This window comes from Thermobia domestica, chromosome 18, assembly GCF_964235325.1.
Source record: "Thermobia domestica chromosome 18, izTheDome1.hap1.1, whole genome shotgun sequence".
NCBI classification, from domain to species: Eukaryota; Metazoa; Arthropoda; class Insecta; order Zygentoma; family Lepismatidae; genus Thermobia; species Thermobia domestica.
This window is the reverse complement of record NC_137471.1, coordinates 140,273,223-140,294,778: the sequence shown is the minus strand read 5'-3', so window position 1 is coordinate 140,294,778 and position 21,556 is coordinate 140,273,223. Positions and strand designations below refer to the sequence as shown.

General features: G+C 37.4%; 1 protein-coding gene across 1 annotated transcript in view; it reads left to right on the top strand.

Moving 5' to 3' along the window:
- The window catches only part of LOC145675606 (RAB11-binding protein RELCH homolog), a 107,921-nt gene that overhangs the window by 73,413 nt on the left and 12,952 nt on the right, over positions 1–21,556 (top strand). The window contains exons 17-19 of the mRNA XM_081746142.1: positions 10,366–10,501; positions 13,769–13,832; positions 20,806–20,944. Coding sequence (XP_081602268.1) covers positions 10,366–10,501; positions 13,769–13,832; positions 20,806–20,944 — 339 coding nt within the window. The remainder of the gene's footprint in view (positions 1–10,365; positions 10,502–13,768; positions 13,833–20,805; positions 20,945–21,556) is intronic.

Here is a 21,556-nt window from a genome sequence, read left to right as displayed (position 1 = left end):
CCTCTCAATGTCAGGAATGGTGTCAAAATATTTTCCTTTAAGCACGGTTTTAAGTTTTCGGAAGAACCAGAAGTCGCATGGTGCTGTATCTGGAGAGCACAGCGAATGTGGACAGACAAGAATAATTTTTCAGAAAACTCGCAGTTCCAAAATAAGATGTGGCACGGCGCGTTTTAGCGGTGAAGAAGGAAGCCGTTTGCCCATGTAATCGGCTATTAAAATACTTTTCACGAATCCATACGAGATGTTTAGCTCTTCGGAAAGCTCTTGAATAGTCATTCGCCTGTTTGAACATTTATTTGTGCCACTTGTTGCACGTTTTCATCTGTTTTTGACATCGAAGCGCGTCTCGATCGTTGCTTGTTTTCAACCGATTCCTTGCTGCTTCTGAATTGGTAATACCACTTGTAAAATAAGTCTTTAATGCCACTTCTTCATCGCCATACACCAATTTTGATATCTCATGAGCTTCTTTGACACTTTTTTGCAGCTTAGAACAAAACTTAATGTTTGCGCGCGACAGATACTCTTAACAAGTCCTCACTCTTCTACTCCTGGAAGCCAACTAACATGTCACAACTTGTTCAAACTTGACACTGACTGTACCAATGGTTTAGGCGCCGAGCTTATTAGTTGAAATGAATACAACATCGATAGATGGTACTGTGCAACTACATGCACCGTACTTTTTGATCACATCTTGTATGATAAGTTTGCTAAAACTAAAAAAAATCACTGAACTGACAGAGAATCTGAGTTTAGTTCTTCGTTTATTGGATACATATTTACCATTGTGCTATTAATAACATTCTGCTATAAGTTTTTTTCTGTTTCTTAGTCCTTGTGTCTTCACTAATCGTAACGGCTTCTGGAATTATTTTTGTGTCTTCACTAATCGTAACGGCTTCTGAAATTATTTTTGTGTCTTCACTAATCGTAACGGCTTCTGGAATTATTTTTGTGTCTTCACTAATCGTAACGGCTTCTGGAATTATTTATGTAGGCACAATGTACTATTTCGAGGAAACGTTGAATAAGGATTTTTTTTCTGCGTTAAACATGTTTTTATTGTTACATATGCTATACTGAATATACTGGTTAGATCTAATGACCTATAGATATCTTAATACAAAACAAGCCATGTACTCAGACACCGAACAAAACATGTACAAATTGTAAAAACTAAATGAGTACTTTAATGCCATTATATTTTCCCATGGAAGCTGATATAAATAAAACTATAAAAATTAGAATAACTCCTTCCTAAATTTTGAATTATATATACATATAATTGTATTTGTGCAGCAAGAATCAGAATTGTGTTTAACAGTTAGTTAAGCACAAGTAGAGAGAGGTAAAGTATGAAGAAAAGAAATAAGAAAACATGAAAAACAAATGTTCAAAATATGAAGTATTGTCATAACTTACGGTTTCATTCAAATTTGTAACATTCAAATTTATATTTATTAACAATTTTCTTCTTCTTCTTCATCTTCTTCTTCTTATTATTATTATTGTTGTTAATGTTAATTGACGAAAATTTTATCACGCATAGCCCATAAAGGAAGATTTCTTCCAATTCTTTTCCAGTTGGCAAAGTTTCCAAAATGCCTAATACATGCCATCGTTGAATGACTATACTAATGCTTTGTATGAGAAATGCTCTAGCTTAGGTATGTCTCGATCTTAGCGATATACGTTGGAGCCAACTTCATTGATGAAATTAAACCTCTCTTTGCCCCATGAACCTCTTGATTCAATTGCTATTGTAACAAATATTTATCCAATAGCTTGATATATTTATTCCTTTTCTCGGCTTTTTTTCTGGCTGGTGCTAGTCTTCCTCAAGTCGATGTATCTGGTACATGTGAGGGAGCAAAGTGTCTGCAGGTAAAATCTCAAACAAGCGCCTTCCTTTTTTTCCATGGCACTAACGTCATTCCGTTAGGTCTTTTTCCGTCATTGCGGCTGCATCCATTTGGTTCTCTCAGTGATGAAACGCCTGCTGAAATGAGAACTCTCAGAATGATATAACAGGGTGTCTACTGGTCATGAAAATCATGAAAGTCATGAAAAAGTCATGTATTTTGATTAGTGGTCATGAAAGCCATGAAAAAGTCCTTATTTACCCAACTGGTCATGAAAATCTGAAATCTCAGAGTATATTTTTATACTTCATACTTTTATACCTCATACTGCATGTACTGAAACAGTTGTCAAGATGTCTATTTTTGTGTTCACTTTTTTTAAGTTTTGATGTGATACTAGTATGCAGACTGTGAGAAAAAAATATTTGTAAAAGTACCCTTGAAAAAAGAGAAGAAAGAAGGCATCAGACCCCATCCAGGATGAAGGTTCCATTATGAACAAATTCAGTAGGTCTTATCAGTATGTTTACGCACGCTAATTTCAAATATGACACGATGGAAAAGAATTGGTTATTTACGTAATCAGTCTTTTCTTGTAAACGAAAATTATAAATTTAGAATTCAGAGTACATAAAATGCAGATAAAAAACCTAGCTGAATGTAACGGGACTGTTCACAAGAATTTTTAAATCTATAGAACCTGGTAAGCCTTAAACCCATACTTGAACCGCAATTAAAAATTTGTTTACTGCCTTTTAAATTGCTCTTGCATTTTAAAATTAGTTGTCAGCTAATCGACATTATGTACATTAGAAAAATAAGAACATAATGTGATCTTCATCTTAACCGATGCACCACTGATGGTAGGGGTTTTTTATTACTAATGGTAAATTTTTATCGCCATGGTCATGAAAATTTGAACAAAAAGGCCATGAAAAGTCATGAAAAAGTCGTGAATTTACTTTGTGGTATTCCAGTAGACACCCTGTATAATTTACACTGGTATGTAGTGAAAGTCTGCCAGCACAGTTTTTACATGGTAAGCCATGTAATCCTCTACTATCTACATGGGCGTTGCATGTGGAGCAACAGTGTGCCTCGCAGATATCTATTCCTAAGCGTAGGGCAGTGGCTATTCGAAGACTCACGTTAGATAGATGTAAGCCCAAAGAAGGTGAAGATAAGGTTTGAAGCTATGCTCCGTTTTCAGGGGATGAGACAACAAGAAGCCTGGCTTTGTCTTCGAGATTATCAAACTATAAATGTAAACATCGTAATAAACAGTAGAAATTATACGTAACCAATCAAAACTGAACATAGTCAATCATACATCATTCAGTGATCTTCTTTTATTTCTGTTGTTTACATTGCCATAAGCCGGTAGCTATTAACGCATTGTTATCTTGCAACAATTACCACAAACTGAAAAAGGAAGGGCAAATGCTGGCCCTGAAATTTATTAAGGGGTCGATTATTCATCTGTTTCAAAAATTAAGAAAAAACGAAAGAATATTATACTCGGAGAAAGTAAGAGTATAAATGCAGTATATATAATTGAGAAAAAAAAATCGTCTACAACGCAATTTAATTGTTTTAATTATTTGTGTATATGCTTATTATCTAAGATACACTCAGAGGTTTGATTTACTCATTTTTTTTTTGGTTAGATGATGTTTAATATTACTACAGTATGCGGCAAAACTAACAGTACTGAAATTCGCATACCGTATGGCGCGCAGTACAATATGGTATGAGCTATAAGCGCCACTTGTGTGCTTAGTTGGTGTGGACTAGCGTAGTGTGAAGTTAGCGCGAAAATAATGTTACTCAACAAAGAAGAAGGCGTTTATTGTCGACCACTATTTCCGCTTATACGGTGTGGGATAGCATCTCACTGCGGGTGTAATGTATTGCTCTGGAGCTAGGCATACGAAGATGAAGATTTCATTAGCAACATATGGTTGAGTGATAAAAGCCATGCGTACCTTGATAGCTACATCAATCGACAACTGATTATTGACCCATTCGTGCATGATTTGCGCGGTTTTTGGCGCCCCAAAAGTCTGTCGTTACAACAGCAATAGATGCAGCAAGACGGAGCTACTGTCTACACTGGAAGTGAGTCACTTATCCTTCTGCCCACGAGAGTTTGGACATCGCTTGATTCCAGTGAAACGGATTTTCCATATCCTTCCCACCCTCCTGACCTCATGAGTCCAGATGCCTACATACGGGATATGCTGAAGAAAGCAATTTTTCCGAGCAGATAACCCTGCACTACTATACCAGAATTAAGAGAGAAGATTTGGTTATTTGTTCGGTCGTTCCAGTAACGTTTAATTAACATCCGTTTGACTACATTTCGTATGTTTCACTATGTTGTACAAAAATGTCAACGGTATGATTTCAGTACTGTTTGTTTAGCCGCATACTGTATTATTGTCTTTTCGTGAACAAATAGTTAATGCACGTTATTTCCCATTTCGTTTTCCTTTGGGAATAATGGAAGCCTGAATAACAGTTAATGTTCCACTTCGCATAGTAGATCTGGCCTCATTCAACATTGATGCTTTATATATATATATATAAAAGTTCAACTCCAGATAGTTAACCAACAATAATAATGTAAAATTATGGATCGATTATCTGATAGGAGAAGCACTGTTTCGACATCATCTATATGCACACTGTTTACATTGATTAATAACTGATACATTCTATACATGGTCAAAATTTTACCTTCTAATTACACAATACAACAATGATAGATGTTAATACAACAATGTTAAGCCTCTATAGTGTGAACTACTTTTTTCTTCCTTCCGATATCTCGAGGTGTAGGGGGTTCGAGGTAATATGGCGTCGATGTAGGGACAGCCATCTCGAACTCCAGTTTAATTCAGTTTTATTTTTTATACAAATGTTCGTTTTTAGTTCTTTTGTAGTGTGATACAAATTCTTTCTGAATGGACATTTTTGATGATAATAGTATTAATATTTGCAATGCTCATAGCTGAAGAACAACTAGTTTAACACGGGCGATTTCGGGCAATGTGTCTGCGCCATTTTATTTTACAAACTATAGTGCATATGAATTTGGTTAAAACAATTTTAAACTTTATAACAATTTATAGTGTAATAGCTGACATGGCTAATGGCTGCAGCAACTAATATTTTGAACCACAATAGTGGTTCTAGAACAAGAACAATATCTCGAGGTGTAGGGGGTTAAGGTTGGGACGTGATTGTGAACGAGAGTACTCGTTTTGTATTCAATTTTTACAAGTGTTTTAAAGCTCTTTATTTCTTACATCTAACAAATGTCTACATAGATACAATTAATTAGGAGAATACTGAAGTTCACTGTAAAGATTGGAAAACATACAAATAATTCTTTGAAACAAGATGATTAGAAAAACAATTGAAGATCACTTCTCTTTACAATTATAATTAAATAATTCATTACTTATTACCAATTCAATTCAAGTTTATACTATTCAAACTGTGTTAAATGTTTCAGGCAATGTGACAATTGGTTCATGCCAACATTTAATATAATGTATTAAAGAAAAATGGTAATTATATTTCAGAACTATTATTCGTGTGCATTATGTCTGATGCAAATGGCGACGAGCGTACCATACAAAGATAATGGCATAAAACGCAAAACAAACTTGATTTATTGTTATCATAACCATCTGGACAATTTATCAAACTGATTGTTACTGTCACTTCTCAGATATTGTAATTTAATCATTTATATGAAAACAATGTGTGTATAAAACAATTTCACTTTGTTAGTTTTCAAAGTTCACCCGTATTCTTGTACTTCCCCATTTCACGAATTCATTCATCATTCAGATTCATTTATGATCCGTCGGGGTGTTTAAACAATTAGATCATAATTGTCTGACAATAATTAAGAATTCCATTTCCAAAACATGGAATCTTGAATGGTTAATTATTTTCGTAACCTAAGGTATTTTAAATTATTAGTTAAATACTTAAAAATGTAAGAGACAAATATTTATAACACTTACATTCCCCGATAATAGTATTGTGAAAATCATGTCCAATATTTCAAAGCCTAATCAGACTTCATTTTCTGGCGGCAACCGACTGTGAATTGCATATATTGTTATTTTACCTTATATTTTTTATTACTCGAAAATTCTTATAAGCTAGCTAGCTGGGAATATCGAACCTGTAAGTCGATTGTATGAAATTCTTTACGTTAATGTTCTCTCAAGTTCATAAGTATTCTTCTAAATTTGCAGAAGGCGTACATTTCTAATAATTGTCAAGAAATTAAAGACATAAGGAAAAGATAAAAATTTGTAAAATTCACAATTTGTTGCTGTCAGAAGATGAAATCCGAGTAGGCCTTGAAATATTGCAGATGATTGTTCACGTTATTTGTCTTCAGCGAAAATTGAATTGAATGTTAAAAATATAACATTAACTTGCTGATTTTGATATTAAGTGAAAAATATCATGACTGAACCACTTGTATACTGTTATGTAAAACACTGCTTTCACTAAGTCCTTTCAATGAACACCTAACCTTTTCGTTAAATATCTGAAGCATTCTGATGTTCACTTTTCGCAGTTAGACTTTGTTACAAGGCAATGACTATTTTTTTGCTTTACCCTTAGTAGAATACTATCATTCTATTTCATTCGACCTCTCGTGATAAATTTCTGCATCGGGGCATGCTCTTTACTACAACAAATCTTTTGAATTGCTTCGTTATTTATACTTACCAGCTGCTAAAGCTGAAACGGCAAGAATATTACCGATCTCATTTATCCTGGTCCGTCGGGATATCTGAAGAAAGAAAGAAAAAAAAAATACAAAGAGTGAAAAAGTGATTGACTGGACCAGAACTCCAACCTGGAATCTCCATACCATACTGTGCCGATCCGTTAACCACTACGCTGCGTTAACGTTATATGGACACTGGATTGTCCAAGTACAGGCTGTGGAAAAGCTATGTGGTCAGAGGGAAGAGCACCGACTACAGGAGTGAGAGGGTGTTTAGTTGAGTTTAATGTCTCTTTCGGTAGCGAGGCTATGTAAGACGGGACCTACTGATTAACGTGGAATCCGAACCACATGAGCTCCCGCCGGGTATTGAACCCGAGTCTACCACGCCAAAGGCGCGTACGCTAATCGCTTAGCGACGAAGGAGCTCAAGAGAGAGTGTTTGGCTGTTCTAGGAAGCGGACGGGTGGCATAGTGGTTGACGTATCGGCACGGTATGCCAGAGATCCCAGATTCGAGTCCCGGTCCAGTCAATCACTTCTGCAATCTTTGTATGTTGTTGAATTCACACTTACGGAGGATTTGGTGTATAAAGTATAGGCTTAAATCAAATGTTTCCTTCTTTCATTAATATAAAAGAAAAAAAGTAGTTCACAAAATAGAAACTTAGCAACCATTTATCATTGTTGTATTATGTGATTAAAAGGTAATTTTTTAAAAAAAGTATAGAACGTATGAGTTATTAATCAATGTAAACAGTCTACATATGGAAGATGTCCCGGGAGGAAGTGGCAGTATTTTGGAAAATAGTAATATGGATGATTCTAGTGGAAAAAAAAGTTATATGAACATGGGTTCTATCTTAAACAATAACCGATATATAAGTAAAAATGAAGTAGAAAAACGGAAGCAAAAACAGTAACATCATGTAAAACATGGAAATGTAAGGGACTTGTGAAAGTAAATACTAAAAGAGTCATGTTAATACTAATTGACATTTCATTAATTTGTAGTGTAGCGGTAATTAGTTGGTGAAATATACAATTTTAACACTTTCTGGTTAGTACTGACGTGAACGATTGGAAGAAGGTGAAAATGCCATATAGCAGGTTCAGCAGATACTAAAAAATTCCGCCACTTCTGAGTGCGTCGAAGGACTTCTTGTATTGCTCTCTGAACCTCTTAATGATGTTCGTGGATTAAGTTAGCAACATTCATAATGCGAACTTGCAGTTAATTCTTTGTATTCGTCCTTTCCTGGTAAACCTCATGTTTTATCCACCCCCATAAACAAAAATCAAAGAGGGGTGACGTCAAGAGAATGAAGTGGCCAAGTAAACAGACTAGCATGACGAATCCGTCGATTAGGGTAGGCAACATTCAGATTTCCAATGATCAACAATGGCATGAATCGATGCTCTCATACTTTAAGATAAGGTCTCACCTTGTGTGGAAACATCGTCAAATCACTTTGTAATGATGAAGGTACCGATGTGCATTTATGAAGGATAAAAGAGCCAACAGAAATGTTAACCATGTCACATCCCATGTTTATGGAAAATCTGTCTTGGTACCCTGTAACAATGGTTCAGTTAGGATTTGTCCGAGCCCAAGTACGTCTATTGTGGCTATTAATCACATGAGTACTAGTAAAGGTGACTTATCATTGAATAAAATGTATGGCAGTTGTACTTCCTTGTGTAGTAACTAATTACAAAATTGAAGATGGGAAGCGTAATTACCAGGATGTAAGAGCTGCTTCGTTTGGTGGTGATGAATGCAAATAGTCCGCATGTAGTATCTTCCACTTACGGGTACGTGGGATACCCAGACGTGTTGACATTCATCTGCTCTTATGATAGGACTTCGTTGCACCAGGGCAATTATTTCCTATTGTTCTTCCACAGATTGCCTGGTTTCACGTTCGGAAGTCACTTAGCACTGGGAACTGTTCCACATTCGCTCATTGCACGAAACGTATTAATACAAACTACTTTATTTCGTGTCCTGCGTAATGAGACACGCGTCCTGTATTCTTAAATAGCCGCGTGAGTACCTCCATTACAAAACCCGTACACAAACTTCATGTCCACATGTTCCTCATTCGTGTCTGTATGTTCTATTTTACGGTAACTGTGTGTCAAATGCTTCGGAAACCACCCAAATCACAGCAACTCACAAATGGGCACATGTTGCAGGTACACACACTGTCACAACTCTAGATGTGACACTTCAATGAGTAATTGAAGCGTGTGCTACCACCTGTTGGCAAACTTTTGAACTTGGTATGAAACATTTATAATCGATAATCATTTTCACAAGTATGAGACCCAAAACTACTGTTCAGTAATTGTCAAGAAACACGATGGTTTACCTACTAGCTATAGCGCAGCTCTGTCTACCTCAAGAAATCATTTACTTCCAAAACACGAAGTGCATTGATCTTAGTGACGGCATTTTTATTTCTGTTCATATCTCAGTTATTGTTCAAAATCGGACCAATGTTCATATGAACTTATTTGCTTCCGATCCCCCATACTACCATTTCCCAAAGTATTACCACTTCTCCGTGGAACACCCTGTAATAGTAGGGCCACTAGAATCGGAATAGAACTACCAAGTGTGCCCTAACCTTAAGGTTTGGTCACTTGTTCATAATTGTATTTCTCTTCATATGAGGGGTGCTCAGAAAGTAAGGTTACAAAGCCTATAGTGAAACGTGTATATATTGTTTCATACAACCAACACAGTCAACAGATAGTACATACATTAAGTTATTTTTTGACATGGTCTCCATATCGGTTGAAGCACTTGTCACATCGTGGGATGAGTTTGAAAATTCCCTTCTGGTAAAAATCCTTTCCTTGCGTGTTCAGCCTGGTTGTTACGAAGTGTTTCACCTCATATGAAGCGAAGTAACGGCCTCTGAAGTGCTCCTTCAAGAATGTGGTAATAGATAAAAGTCTCTTGGAGTGAGGTTCGGGCTGTAGGAAGGGTGGTCGATGATATCGCAGCAAAACTGCTTCAAATCTGTTAATGTTGTGCTGGGTCGGCCACTGCGTTCCTTTCGGGTACGTTTTCTCTACCAGCCACAAATTTTCGACACCATCCTGCGACATGCTAACGATACATTATAGCTTCTCCGTAAACTTCTATCAGGTGCGGTTACACGTTTCGCCCACAGAAATCGAATAACTGAACGGACTTCTTCGTAAGACCAGTTTTCGAAACGAGTCGCCGTTTGTGTTTACCTATAACTAGTGCCGTAGGTGGTGAGTAGCTGAAACTTTGCATAGTTGCCAACTCCATGTAGTAAAATTACCGCACACTCCTCATTCCTCTATAACAAACGTAACTCCAGAAATATTGTAATCTTGTAGCCTTAGTTTCTGATTCTTCCTCGTATTTTAAGAAACCTGTCAAGTAAGTGCTTCTTTTGAAGATAAAAGTGACCTTCTTGCTCAAAAGATGCTATAATTTTCGGTAGATTATCACACTTTTATTAACGAAGATTTGAAGGGCTAAAGTTACAAACGGAATATTGTATAACATACGTAATATTTTTATACATATATTTTTATTCTTAATATACGGAACATATGTAAGTATTTCTATAAATTATATTCTTATGAGTCTTACTTACGAAAAAGTGTTGGTTGTAGATGTTCATATCAAATATTACTTGTTAGGTATTCAATCTGTACATCATGATTGTATCTTTATTATTTCCAGGAGTTGTTCACCCGCGGCCAGCGGTACGTTCTGTATCAGCAACTTTGTTTATATCTGCAATTGGAAATGTTGATGAAACCTTACTAACAAACCGTGTTGCACCAGCTCTTGTTACATTAGCCAGTGATCCCGATGTGTAAGTGTCTATCAGCAAAGGAATGTTGTTCTAATCAATGTTTTGAAAGATGGGAACAAATTTAAAAGTTTGAATGAAATTAAGAAATGTAAGAATATTAAAAAGCCAGTAATAATAATAGATTATTTAGTTAGTTAGTTGTGTTAGAAATCTTTACAGATACAGCAGTGGCATATTTAGAGGAAGGGTTATCGGGCTCAAGGACTCTCCCACCCCCGAAATAAATTTGTTAGTTTTTCGCATCCCACGTACAACAACAATCTTTCTTACCATTTTTAAGAATTTTATTGACTTTCCATTTTTTTCCCATGCTCTTTGTTCAGAAATAATACTGTATTTGTCAAATTTAATTCCGTGTAAGAACTGCATTCTTTTCTTCTTTCTTTCGTCCATTTTACTCTTCTGTTTCTTTTTCTTAGTTGTTACTTCCTTTCGTTCCTCCTATCATACGTTGTGATTCAAGTCGGCCGTCGTCAGTAACACCAAAACTAAGAAAAGTTGATAAGCGAAACTTGTGTTTCACACCAACTTGCATGGATATCAACATATCGGAACTTTAGTTATTATAGCAAAGAAATATTTACATCATTTAGTTATAAAGAAAGGTAAATGTTTGAATTGGGGGCGCGGTGGCTCAGTGGTAGAGCGTTCACCTCTGGTGCTTGGGGTCCCGGGTTCGATCCCAGCCCCTGCCAAGTGAACTTTGTGGTGGACAAACACCGTGCTCGTGGGTTTTCTCGGGGTTCTCCCGTTTCCTCCCACTTTCTTCATTTCACAATTTCATTCATCACTCATCATCACCGTCTCCTTTAGCCTAACCGGCATAACCGTGGGACGTAAAACTCAAAGATTTCATTTCATTTTTTAAATGTTTGAATTAAAGAAAATCAAGAGGGGGGGGGGGGAGGATAAGTAGCCCGGGAAATAGGTAGGCCAAGAGGATGCTTCGTTTTCCTGCTATGAATAGAATAAAAGATTAGATTCACTGCTAAATTTTGACATAAAATTCACAGTCTGTAATTCTTGCCATTAAAACTGCAGTCAGTATATTTCAGCTTCAACTTGTCTCAACATTTTCTTTCAGGTAAAAACATACACAGATAAAACTGAATATTTCATTATTTTTCCTAAAATGAAATTAGTTAAGTTGAAATGAGATTACAAATATTCAACGTGTTTGCAGGGACGTTATTTCAGATTTGCCTCGGGTGAGAGTGTGTGTAAGATCGTCCACCGACATATGAGTCCCACGTTTTTTCCTAGTATATATAAGTAGGCAGTCGATTAAACTATATTTAATTCTCAAACTCGGGTGGGCAATTGCCCCCCTGCTTCACTAATGATGCCATTGTATGCATAGCCCCTCCGAAACAAAATCGTAAATACGCCACTGAAATACAGAAAAATTAACGTAAATATTTACAAGTTTTCTATAAATAAATGGTATATATATAACTTGAAGAAAATGTTAATTAATCACACATATTTTCAGATAAGATTAAGTTTTGGCAATGTAGATATTCAAATGGAAATTAGTTTACGATAGTACAGTTTTGGATAAGGGCTATTTTAAAATGAGGGTGTGATTTGCTAATAAAAATAAATCGGTTGCAGTATCTATCTTGCTCCGTATTCTTTTTCCCAAGAAACTCTACCACAACTAGAGTACAAGTTAGGGACATGATTCTTAAAAATAACATCAAGATAAGTATTCTCGCCGTTTTTGGTACTGAAACCTGAGATAGGTATGTTTACTGAATTACTTAGTAGATAACATGTATGACTCCAGTTGTGTCATTCCGTACCAGTCTTCGCGAAATTCTGCATATAACAACGCAACGCGAAAATTGCAGAAGCCATTATAGCTGTTATGCAAAGAGGAATCGCAAATTTTGCGCTGCGTTTACACAAACCTTTACAGATTGTACCCGTTAGTCTCATATTACAAGAGACGGCATTTAATCCGTCTGGTTCCGGTAAAATGTTATCAATAAATTGTGAAAACGTCATTGAACAAAAGAAATATTAGCGTTTTTTTGTAATGTGAACCGTTTGAAGATCACTCTTATCAATAAACTCAGAAGATACTCAGCTTAGTCTTCTAAACTATCATGGATTGTTCAAAAAATGACTTTAAACGTTGAATTTTCGCTGACATAGCTGTCAGTATTGTCAAGACATAGGTAAGTTGACAGCTGTAAGCGAAAATTCGACGCTTAACAGATTTTTTGAAGAATCCGTAATAGGTTAGAAGAGTTGTACATAAAGGAGAATTAAATAATACTTGTTTCTATGTTTAATAGTTTGTAGTTTTGATATTGCGTATGAGGGATATAGAAGGGTGGTATTACAAGTGAATTAATTTTCACTTTAATAGTGTTGTATCGAACAAATTGGGAACAAACGGACGATACTCTTATATTATTATTGTTATTTTTTTAATCTGGTGATTTGTTATTATTATTTTTTTTTAATCTGGTGATATAGTCAGTGTCCAGGGGTAGCAGTTCAGGAAAAGATGATACTGTACATTCGCTTTAATTGGATGATATGCTTGATGAAATCATTTTTGCATGAGCATGGAGCAATAGTCAGATGAATCTTGGTAAACACTAAAACAGTAAAATCTTTGTTAGTCTTCTGTATCCTCGAAAGTAAGAAGCTAGTTTGGGTTCAAAATGTCAAGAAAATGAATAATATGGAAATTAATAATTGAGGAACGGAACACTAAGGAAAAATAAGTACATAGTTCTTTGTTCATATAATTGTAAAAGTGAAGTGAAATCTTGAAGTTTTACGCCCCACGCTTATACTGGCTAGGCTAAAGGAGACGATGATAATGAGAAATGCAATGAAATGGTAGAATGAGGAAAGTGGGAGGAAACGGTAGAACCCGAGAAAACCCACGCACACGATGTTTGTCCACCACAAAGCTCACTTGGCGCAGGCTGGGATCGAACCAAGGGCCCCATGCACCAGAGGTGAACGCACTACCACTGAGCCACCACAATCACTGTATATAATTGTATTGGTTGATTATATCAGAGCTTAGCGTGTCTTTGGGCCACGAGGTTATATAATACGTGGACCTAGAGCTTAATGAGAGATCCGAAACACGTGAGCCTCCACTGGGAACACATTCGAGTTTTCCGCGCCAAAGGTACGTACTCTAACAATATAGTCATGAGGAACTTATACATATAGAATTGTATTGAATGCTGAGTAACTGTGTGTATTAATTTCGTACTAATTGTTTTCACTTAACAGATCTGTGCGAGCTGCGACAGTTCCTGCCTTTGGTGCTATAATTACAAATACTGCAAGTAGAGAGGTAAGAGAGATATTTGTAATTCATGTAAACTTCCTTTGATAAACTATGTAAAGTAAAAGGATTGAAAGTCTTAAAACACGACGTTATTGTATAACGTTACTAGCGATTAACGAACAAAAATTCTTACTGAGGTGGACAAAATGATGTGGAGAGTGTATATTTATCTTCATGCGTAAGTACTGAGAAAAGAGAAAAAAAATAGTAGTAAACATAAAAAATAAAGATGTAAGATAATCACGCCACTTACAAGGTATGATAAAAATACGGCGATTAATAATAAATTAAATATATTATCGCAGCAACTGCTGACGGTACAACCATTTGATGTAATTTGTCCGATAGCCTAATCCGTTGAGACAGGCAGCGTCAAGTTGGAACATGTTGTGACTTGTCAGTCAACGTCCAGAGCTGCTAGAGTGAGGTTGTGTTTATCGAATGTGTTGCGTGTCATGGATTTCAAACAACGCATGAACGTTAAGTTCTGTCTCAACTTGCAAAAAATTGCCAAAGAAACTCGTGAAATGTTGAAATTGGTGTATGGCAATAATGCTGTAACTCTGAAGACTGTTTACAAGTGATATGAGCGATTTAAAAGTGGAAATGAGTCGATAGAAGACGAGGAACGTTCGGGACGTCCATTAACCACAAAAGCAGAAGAAAACATGCAAAAATTGTTCGTTTTAATAGGCGAATAACTATTCTGGTGCTTTTCAAAGAACTAAACATCCATACTGATCCGTCATTTTAACAGCAGATTAGCAAATGAGAAATGTGAGTGCAAAATTCGTTCCCCACACCTTGCATTTGATAGCGTGAGTTTTTGGCCGAAAAAAATTCCTGTTCGTCCATATCCACGGTAATATCCAGATATAGCACCATGCTATCCCAAAAATCAAAATTGTGCTAAAGAAAAAAAAAAGACGTTTTGATATCATTCCTGGCATTGAGACAGCCACGACGGAACAGCTGAACGCCTTTCCAAAAGTAGCTTCCAAAAATGCTTCCACCTATCAATTCAATGTTGGAATAAGTACATTGATAGCCAAGGACAGTATGTTGAAGGAGATTAAATCAATTTCCATATAAGCTTATTACTTTCTTTCTAATGAAATTATTCACCGTATTTTTTGATCACACCTCATACTAAAATGAAACTAATACTAAAGTATGTTTTCATAAAGCTTTAATTATTACACTAATAAGACGACAGTACGCAGTATGGGTAATGAGAAATAGTCTAAAATTATAGTTAACGCTTTAGCTTTACGATTTTTATTTACTATAATATCGGTAGCGCTTAATTTTTGTTTAACTCTAAGGTAATCAAAAAAGTTCTGTCACTTTTTCACCCACCACCTTCGAACATCGATATGTCACCTAAGACGTATCTAAAAGATCAAAACTAGTCCCCAACGTTCTGGAAGGCCATGGATTCCATCACGATAGAACTTGGTGGGCCGTGAAGCGAAGAAGGTATCAAATGCATTTTGCATCTCTACTAGGGATTTAAAGGTGATTATCCAAGGAATGGAACAGGTGATAATCGGACGGCGCTACGTCCGGGGAGAGTGGCGGATGCAATATTGTTTCCCATCCAAGGCGTAGAATGGTGTCCCGGGTCATCCTAGCCACGTGGGGTTTACTGTTATCCTGTAACAAGAGGACTCCTTTGCGATTCAGAAATGCCGACTCCAGAGTTTTGAGTGTTTCTTCAACATGGCTCAACTACTGACAGTACACAATCGCATTGGTGCTTTTACCAGTTGGTTCCCAATGCATGATGCCGCGAGCAGTCCACCAAACACATAGGAGGACCTTCTTCTGGTGCAGTGCTGGTTTCAGCTGTTTTGAAACCGGTTCATGGGACGCTAACCAATGATGACGGCGTAGTGGGGCTTCGTACAGGACCCACTTCTCATCACATGTCAACACCCTGTCCAGAAATGGCTCCTTCCTCAGATGAGACAGCAAAGAAACACAGGTGTCTGCTCGCATTGCCTTCTAGCCCGGAGTCAAATTATGTGGGACCCATCGACCCAAGTTGTAGTGCTTCCCAAGTTTATGGAGGTGCTGCCGAATGGTTTCTCCACTCACACTAAATTGTAGTCCCAGTTCCTCACATGTCTGGTCACTGTTTGCCTCAATTGTTGCCTGAAGATCTTCATTTTGTACATACTACGTGCACACACGTGCCTTGGTTTTCCGGCACGTGGTGCGTCTTTGAGCGTTTCGTCACTGTCCTTAAACTTACTAAACCACCGCTGCACTGTCCATGTAGTCACGACACTCTCACCAAAGGCCTGGCATATATTTTCCGCTCCGCTACAGCGGCGTTTGAGCCCAGTTTGAACTCGTACAGCATACACGCCCTTATACGCTGTATGGAGGTCCCATTTTCACTCTGTCCTTACGCAAGTTCACAGTGCAACTAAACTACCACAACCAGTTAGTATGTTGGATATACCCACACCAACAACTGACCTTCGCCTTATGTTCATTCGCATTCAACTCACTGCGTGAGGGCCAATGGAACACAGACCTCCACAGAAAGCGACAGAACTTTCTTGATTACCTTTATATAATATTGTTCTCTGTTAATTTTTGTTGAATTATAATATTTTTAACGCTTAAACTTTAAATTTTTTGTTTGTCTATAATATTGTTCAAAGATGAGACACATATCAATCAATAGATGGCGTCGAGCTAAACATAATAAAATGCTGGAGGGTAAATTAGCATGTATAATTTTTGGGAAAAGAGTGTACTGCTAATATTAATGGCACTTAAAAGTATGTCGTTCGTTCGTTCTTTTTCATCTTACAGTCTTTTTCCACTTATATGAGGTCGACGTTTCTGTTAAATCTTCTCCATAAAGCTCTATCCCGGAATCCTTCCCTTGCTAAACCTGTCTCTTTAATGCCATTCTTAACCATATGTATGCATTTCCCTCTTTGTCGCCCTCTACCTATATTCACATCCATTTCCCTGTCATCACTCTTCTGACTACGTAGTCGTTTGTTCTTCTCATTTGATGGTCACACCACTGCATTTTTTTGAACTTCTTAGATATCTCTACAAGCATGGTTGTTCCTCTTCTCTCTCATTCCCCACTCGTCTCTTCTTGTTATGAGAAAGGATCAGAAACTAATTACAAGGCCGATGTTTCTGAAGTTTCGTCTGTTATAGAGGAATGAGGAGTGTGCGGTAATTGTAATACATGGAGTTGGCAATTGTGCAGAGTTTCAGGCACCCGGCACCTACAGTGCTAGTTGTACATAAACACAAATGGCAACTCGATGTGAAAATTGGTGTCACGAAGAAGTCCACTGAATTATTCGATTTCTGTAGGCGAAAGATGTAACCGCAGCTGAAATTCAACGGAGCTGGCAGAGGTTCTGTAAATCATCTCTTTATTCTTTACTGTGATTCTGTGGTTATGTCCACACTTAAATCACTATTCTTGGTTTAAATATTTTAAATTGCCGATAATATTTCACAGTTTCTGTTCTGACGAAACAGATTGTTTATTTATGTCCGGTATATACAAAAACATACACCGTTAAGAAGCAGATTGTATCTGTTGTTGTCGGTCGTCTAACATTGAAAACCTACTCCTAACGGTGATTTACCTGCTTCTAACATTAACGCAATTATTAATTATAAAGCACTTACGCCTAACAGTGATTCACATTGTCCTAACATTGACGCAATTATTAACGATGAAGCACTTACGCCTAACAGTGACTCACATTGTCCTAACATTAACGCAATTATTAACGATGAAGCACTTACGCCTAACAGTGACTCACATTGTCCTAACATTAACGCAATTATTAACGATGAAGCACTTACGCCTAACAGTGACTCACATTGTCCTAACATTAACGCAATTATTAACGATGAAGCACTTACGCCTAACAGTGACTCACATTGTCCTAACATTGACGCAATTATTAACGATGAAGCACTTACGCCTAACAGTGACTCACATTGTCCTAACATTGACGCAATTATTAACGATGAAGCACTTACGCCGAACAGTGACTCACATTGTCCTAACATTGACGCAATTAGTAATAGTGAAACACATACTTGTAACAGTGACGACGCATATATAACTTGTAAGTTATAGGGTGCTTAAAAAATACTGCTTTGTAAATTTATTACAAAGACTATTTACATAGCTGTCATTTTGTAGCAAAATAGATAAACTTTTTTTCCGTAGAATTAGTTACTTTCAATGTGATTGCCATTGGTAATTGTGTAGAGCCAAATCCGCAGCAGCATGTCAGGCATAACTTCTTCAACTGTGGCGTAGATAATTCTTGCTCTGGGACCGCGGTGACTCAGTGGTAGAGCGTTCACCTCTGGTGCTAGGGGTTTCGGGTTCAAACCCTGCTCCCGCCAAGTGAACTTTGTGAAGTTTGTGGACAAACACCGTGTGCGTGGGTTTTCTCGGGGTTCTCCCGTTTCCTCCCACTTTCTTCATTCCACCATTTCATTCATTACTCATCATCACCGTCTTCTTTAGCCTAACCGGCATAACCGTGGGACGTAAAACTCAGAAATTTCATTTCATTTCATTTCAATTCTTGCTCTGAACTCAGTGAAAGAGACTGTGCAACACGTATGTCATTCAGACTACTTAATTCTACTGGGAGTATCTTTGCCATATTCAATAAGAAAATTCCGTTGCACAGTTGTCGCAGACTTTGATTTTCAAACTAAAATACACAGCATGTGCTCTGGACCTGTGAAAGCAGCCATTTTGGTTACAATGTCACTAAAGATATGCTACATTGACTTGATCCCTAGTCTTCCGTAGCAAGCGCTGCTATCGGCTGAAGGAATTCCACTCTCTTTCTCTCGCTTAGCAACAGCTGAACCCTTATTGGCTCAACGCGTAGGTGTGTAAGGGTGTGAGCTTTATTTCGCATTTTTGCCATGGCTCAAGACATTTTGGCAGCATAATAGCACTTGTGATGGTGCTGTTCGGTATCACGCACTACGTGAATCGAAACTTGATCCCTTTTGCTACAAAACGACACGAAAGCCAGCTCTGTAAATAGTCTGAGTAAATATATGTGAATTTACAAAATTGTAATTTTTTTTAAAGCGCCCTGTATTAGGAGAGCGGACAAGGAGTTAATTCAAGCAATAAATTTCTGTCAGCTCAATTCAACAATGATTATTAACAAGATCATTACTTAAAGAACTCCAATGAATAATTCTCGTTTTTCAAAATGGAAAAGAAAACAAGATAAAAATCAATAATTTTCAGAATTATTAATAAACAAACCATACACTGATCTTGCCTCAAGGAGTGTCACCATTTGTAGTTTTTTTTTTTTTTTTAAATATCATAAATACATATTTTAGTAGATACACTTGCATACGAGGGTGATTCAAAAAGTAATGCCTCCAAGGTAATACCTTTATTTGTATTTGACAAATAGCACCGATGCAGTGGAAAGCTTGCAATGTCAGCTACAAATGGTAGCATCATTTTTCAATATAGTCCCCATTACGGTAAACACACTTGCGCCAGTTCGTAGAAAGATTTTTCCTTTCGTCGGCGAAGAATTGTGGTGGTTACTGGTGACACAATTGCCGAATTGCTGCTTCTACTTCCACGTCACAACTGTAGCGTTGGCCCTTAAGACAGAGGACGTGTGACGGTACTCCATCGACTGACGCTTCGTTTCCGTGTCGTAATGGTGTATCTACGGATCGTCGCCAGCGACGAATGTTTCTGGGTGCAAGCCTTCCGCAGTCAGTAATTCAATAACAGCCCACTGTTTCAACCGGACGGCACCACTGGATGCCATGGATTGGTCCATTACTCTGGAACGAGAAGAGATAGGAACGTGAAGTAAGTGACATTCTATAGCTTAAACATCAGTGCATTAATGATAAACGGTTCAGAATGTTTGCAGTACTATTGGCCAAGTAATGGGCTTGGAGGCATTAGTTGTTGAATGACCGTCGTAATTATTGGTAACTTCTGGCGTGAGATGTCTGGTTTAATCGGAGGCCAAGTAAGTTTGTAGTGGACATCATGTTCTTTGATTTTGTCATGGTACTAGAGACCTACACGGGCCGGGCTTGGGCGGGCTGATTCTGTTGTTTCTTTGGGCCGGGCCGGGCTGGGGCCGATCAATTGCAATTCTTTAATAATTATTAACTTTCGTTAAACGATAATTGGAATAAAGCCAAACGTTGAAGAAGTGTGTCCGTGAAAAATGTTACAAAGAATGCAATAGCTATTTACAGTTTGTGTTGCTTAGCGTCTCCATTCTCACTATAGAGGATTGCAGGCATTATGCGGTAAATTGAGCTCTGACCTTGACCTTCACTGAACTCAAAATATAAAAAGAAGAGGTGGGAATGTTTTTCCTGTCGCTAAACAATATTGCCATCTTCACTTTATGCTAAAAATCAATTAAGTTAGATTTTTGTTACAGGGAACGGAGTTTTTGTTCTCTCGGTGACAGGCAAAGTTCTAGGAGGCAAGGGTACCATTCGGGAGACAAGCGTCAGGTTGTGAACCAGAGTTTAGAAAATGTTTCTGAGGGTTAGGTGAAATTTAGTACTAAATTTTGAGAAAGATTCGGGCTTGAGCTAATTTTTTTAAAAAAAATTATCGGGCCGGGGTCGGGCCAAAAACTTTTAAAATTTATCGGGCCTGGGCCGGGCTTGGGCCAAGAATTTTGAAAAACTTATCGGGCCGGGCCGGGCCTAGGTACGTTCAGGCTGGATTGGGCTCGGGCCGAAAAATTCGGCCCGTGCAGGTCTCTACGTGGTACTCCCATTTTCTCCTACATTTTCATTTTACCAATTATTTCTGTCATTTAATTTTATTAATCATTCGTTTCCTTTAACCTTAACCTGAAGGACATAATTGTGGGATATAGATATATTTGAATAGTTACCTTACAAACTCTACAGTAACCAATTTTATTTACATTTTTAGGTCCAAGATAAAACCTATATGCAGTTCCAGAGTTTCCTTGCTGATCCAACAAACCAGGACAGTCATACAATGCTACTCCAGTTAGTAAATGTTCTGGGCCAAATCGTAACGAGGTGTGAAATGTGGTTCAGAGAAGAAGGTAAATAACTAATTGATATAGTTCGATATATAGTTATTGTCTTTGATCGCCGTTTAACATAGGCAACACACATTTTTATAGTTTTAAGTATTTTGTCCCTGAGCTCTGAATGTGCTTAATGTACTTTCCCACTGTAGTTGGGTGCTAATCATGTTCTGTCCGGTCCAGATTAAACTATGATTGAAGTGCTTAGTCATCTCCTCGTTTCTCTCTGCTAAAGCAATCAACACTGTTCATTACCTGGCCATTCGGCTACCTACTGGCTAGCATCGGGTGATGTTCTCAAGCAGGACAGCCTTGGAATGATCGATGATTATTTGCTTTCATTTCAGAAATTGTGATTAGAAAATATGTATAAGATCAGACTTTGTGTTGGTGCAAACGAACTTGATTTATTGCATTTCCATACAGACAAGGCAGGTCTTTTGTATAAGTAGGTGTCAATATGCAAAGCTTTTCGGTACCTGACGAATAGTGAACCGTCCATTATAGCAGTATCCCGCGACGACCATAAATCCTTTGAAGAAAGTTGCCTTGCGACGACGGATCAATTTTGGACAGAATTTTTGTTCAGCCGAAGTTTAGTTACGGCGCGAATTTTACTATAATCAA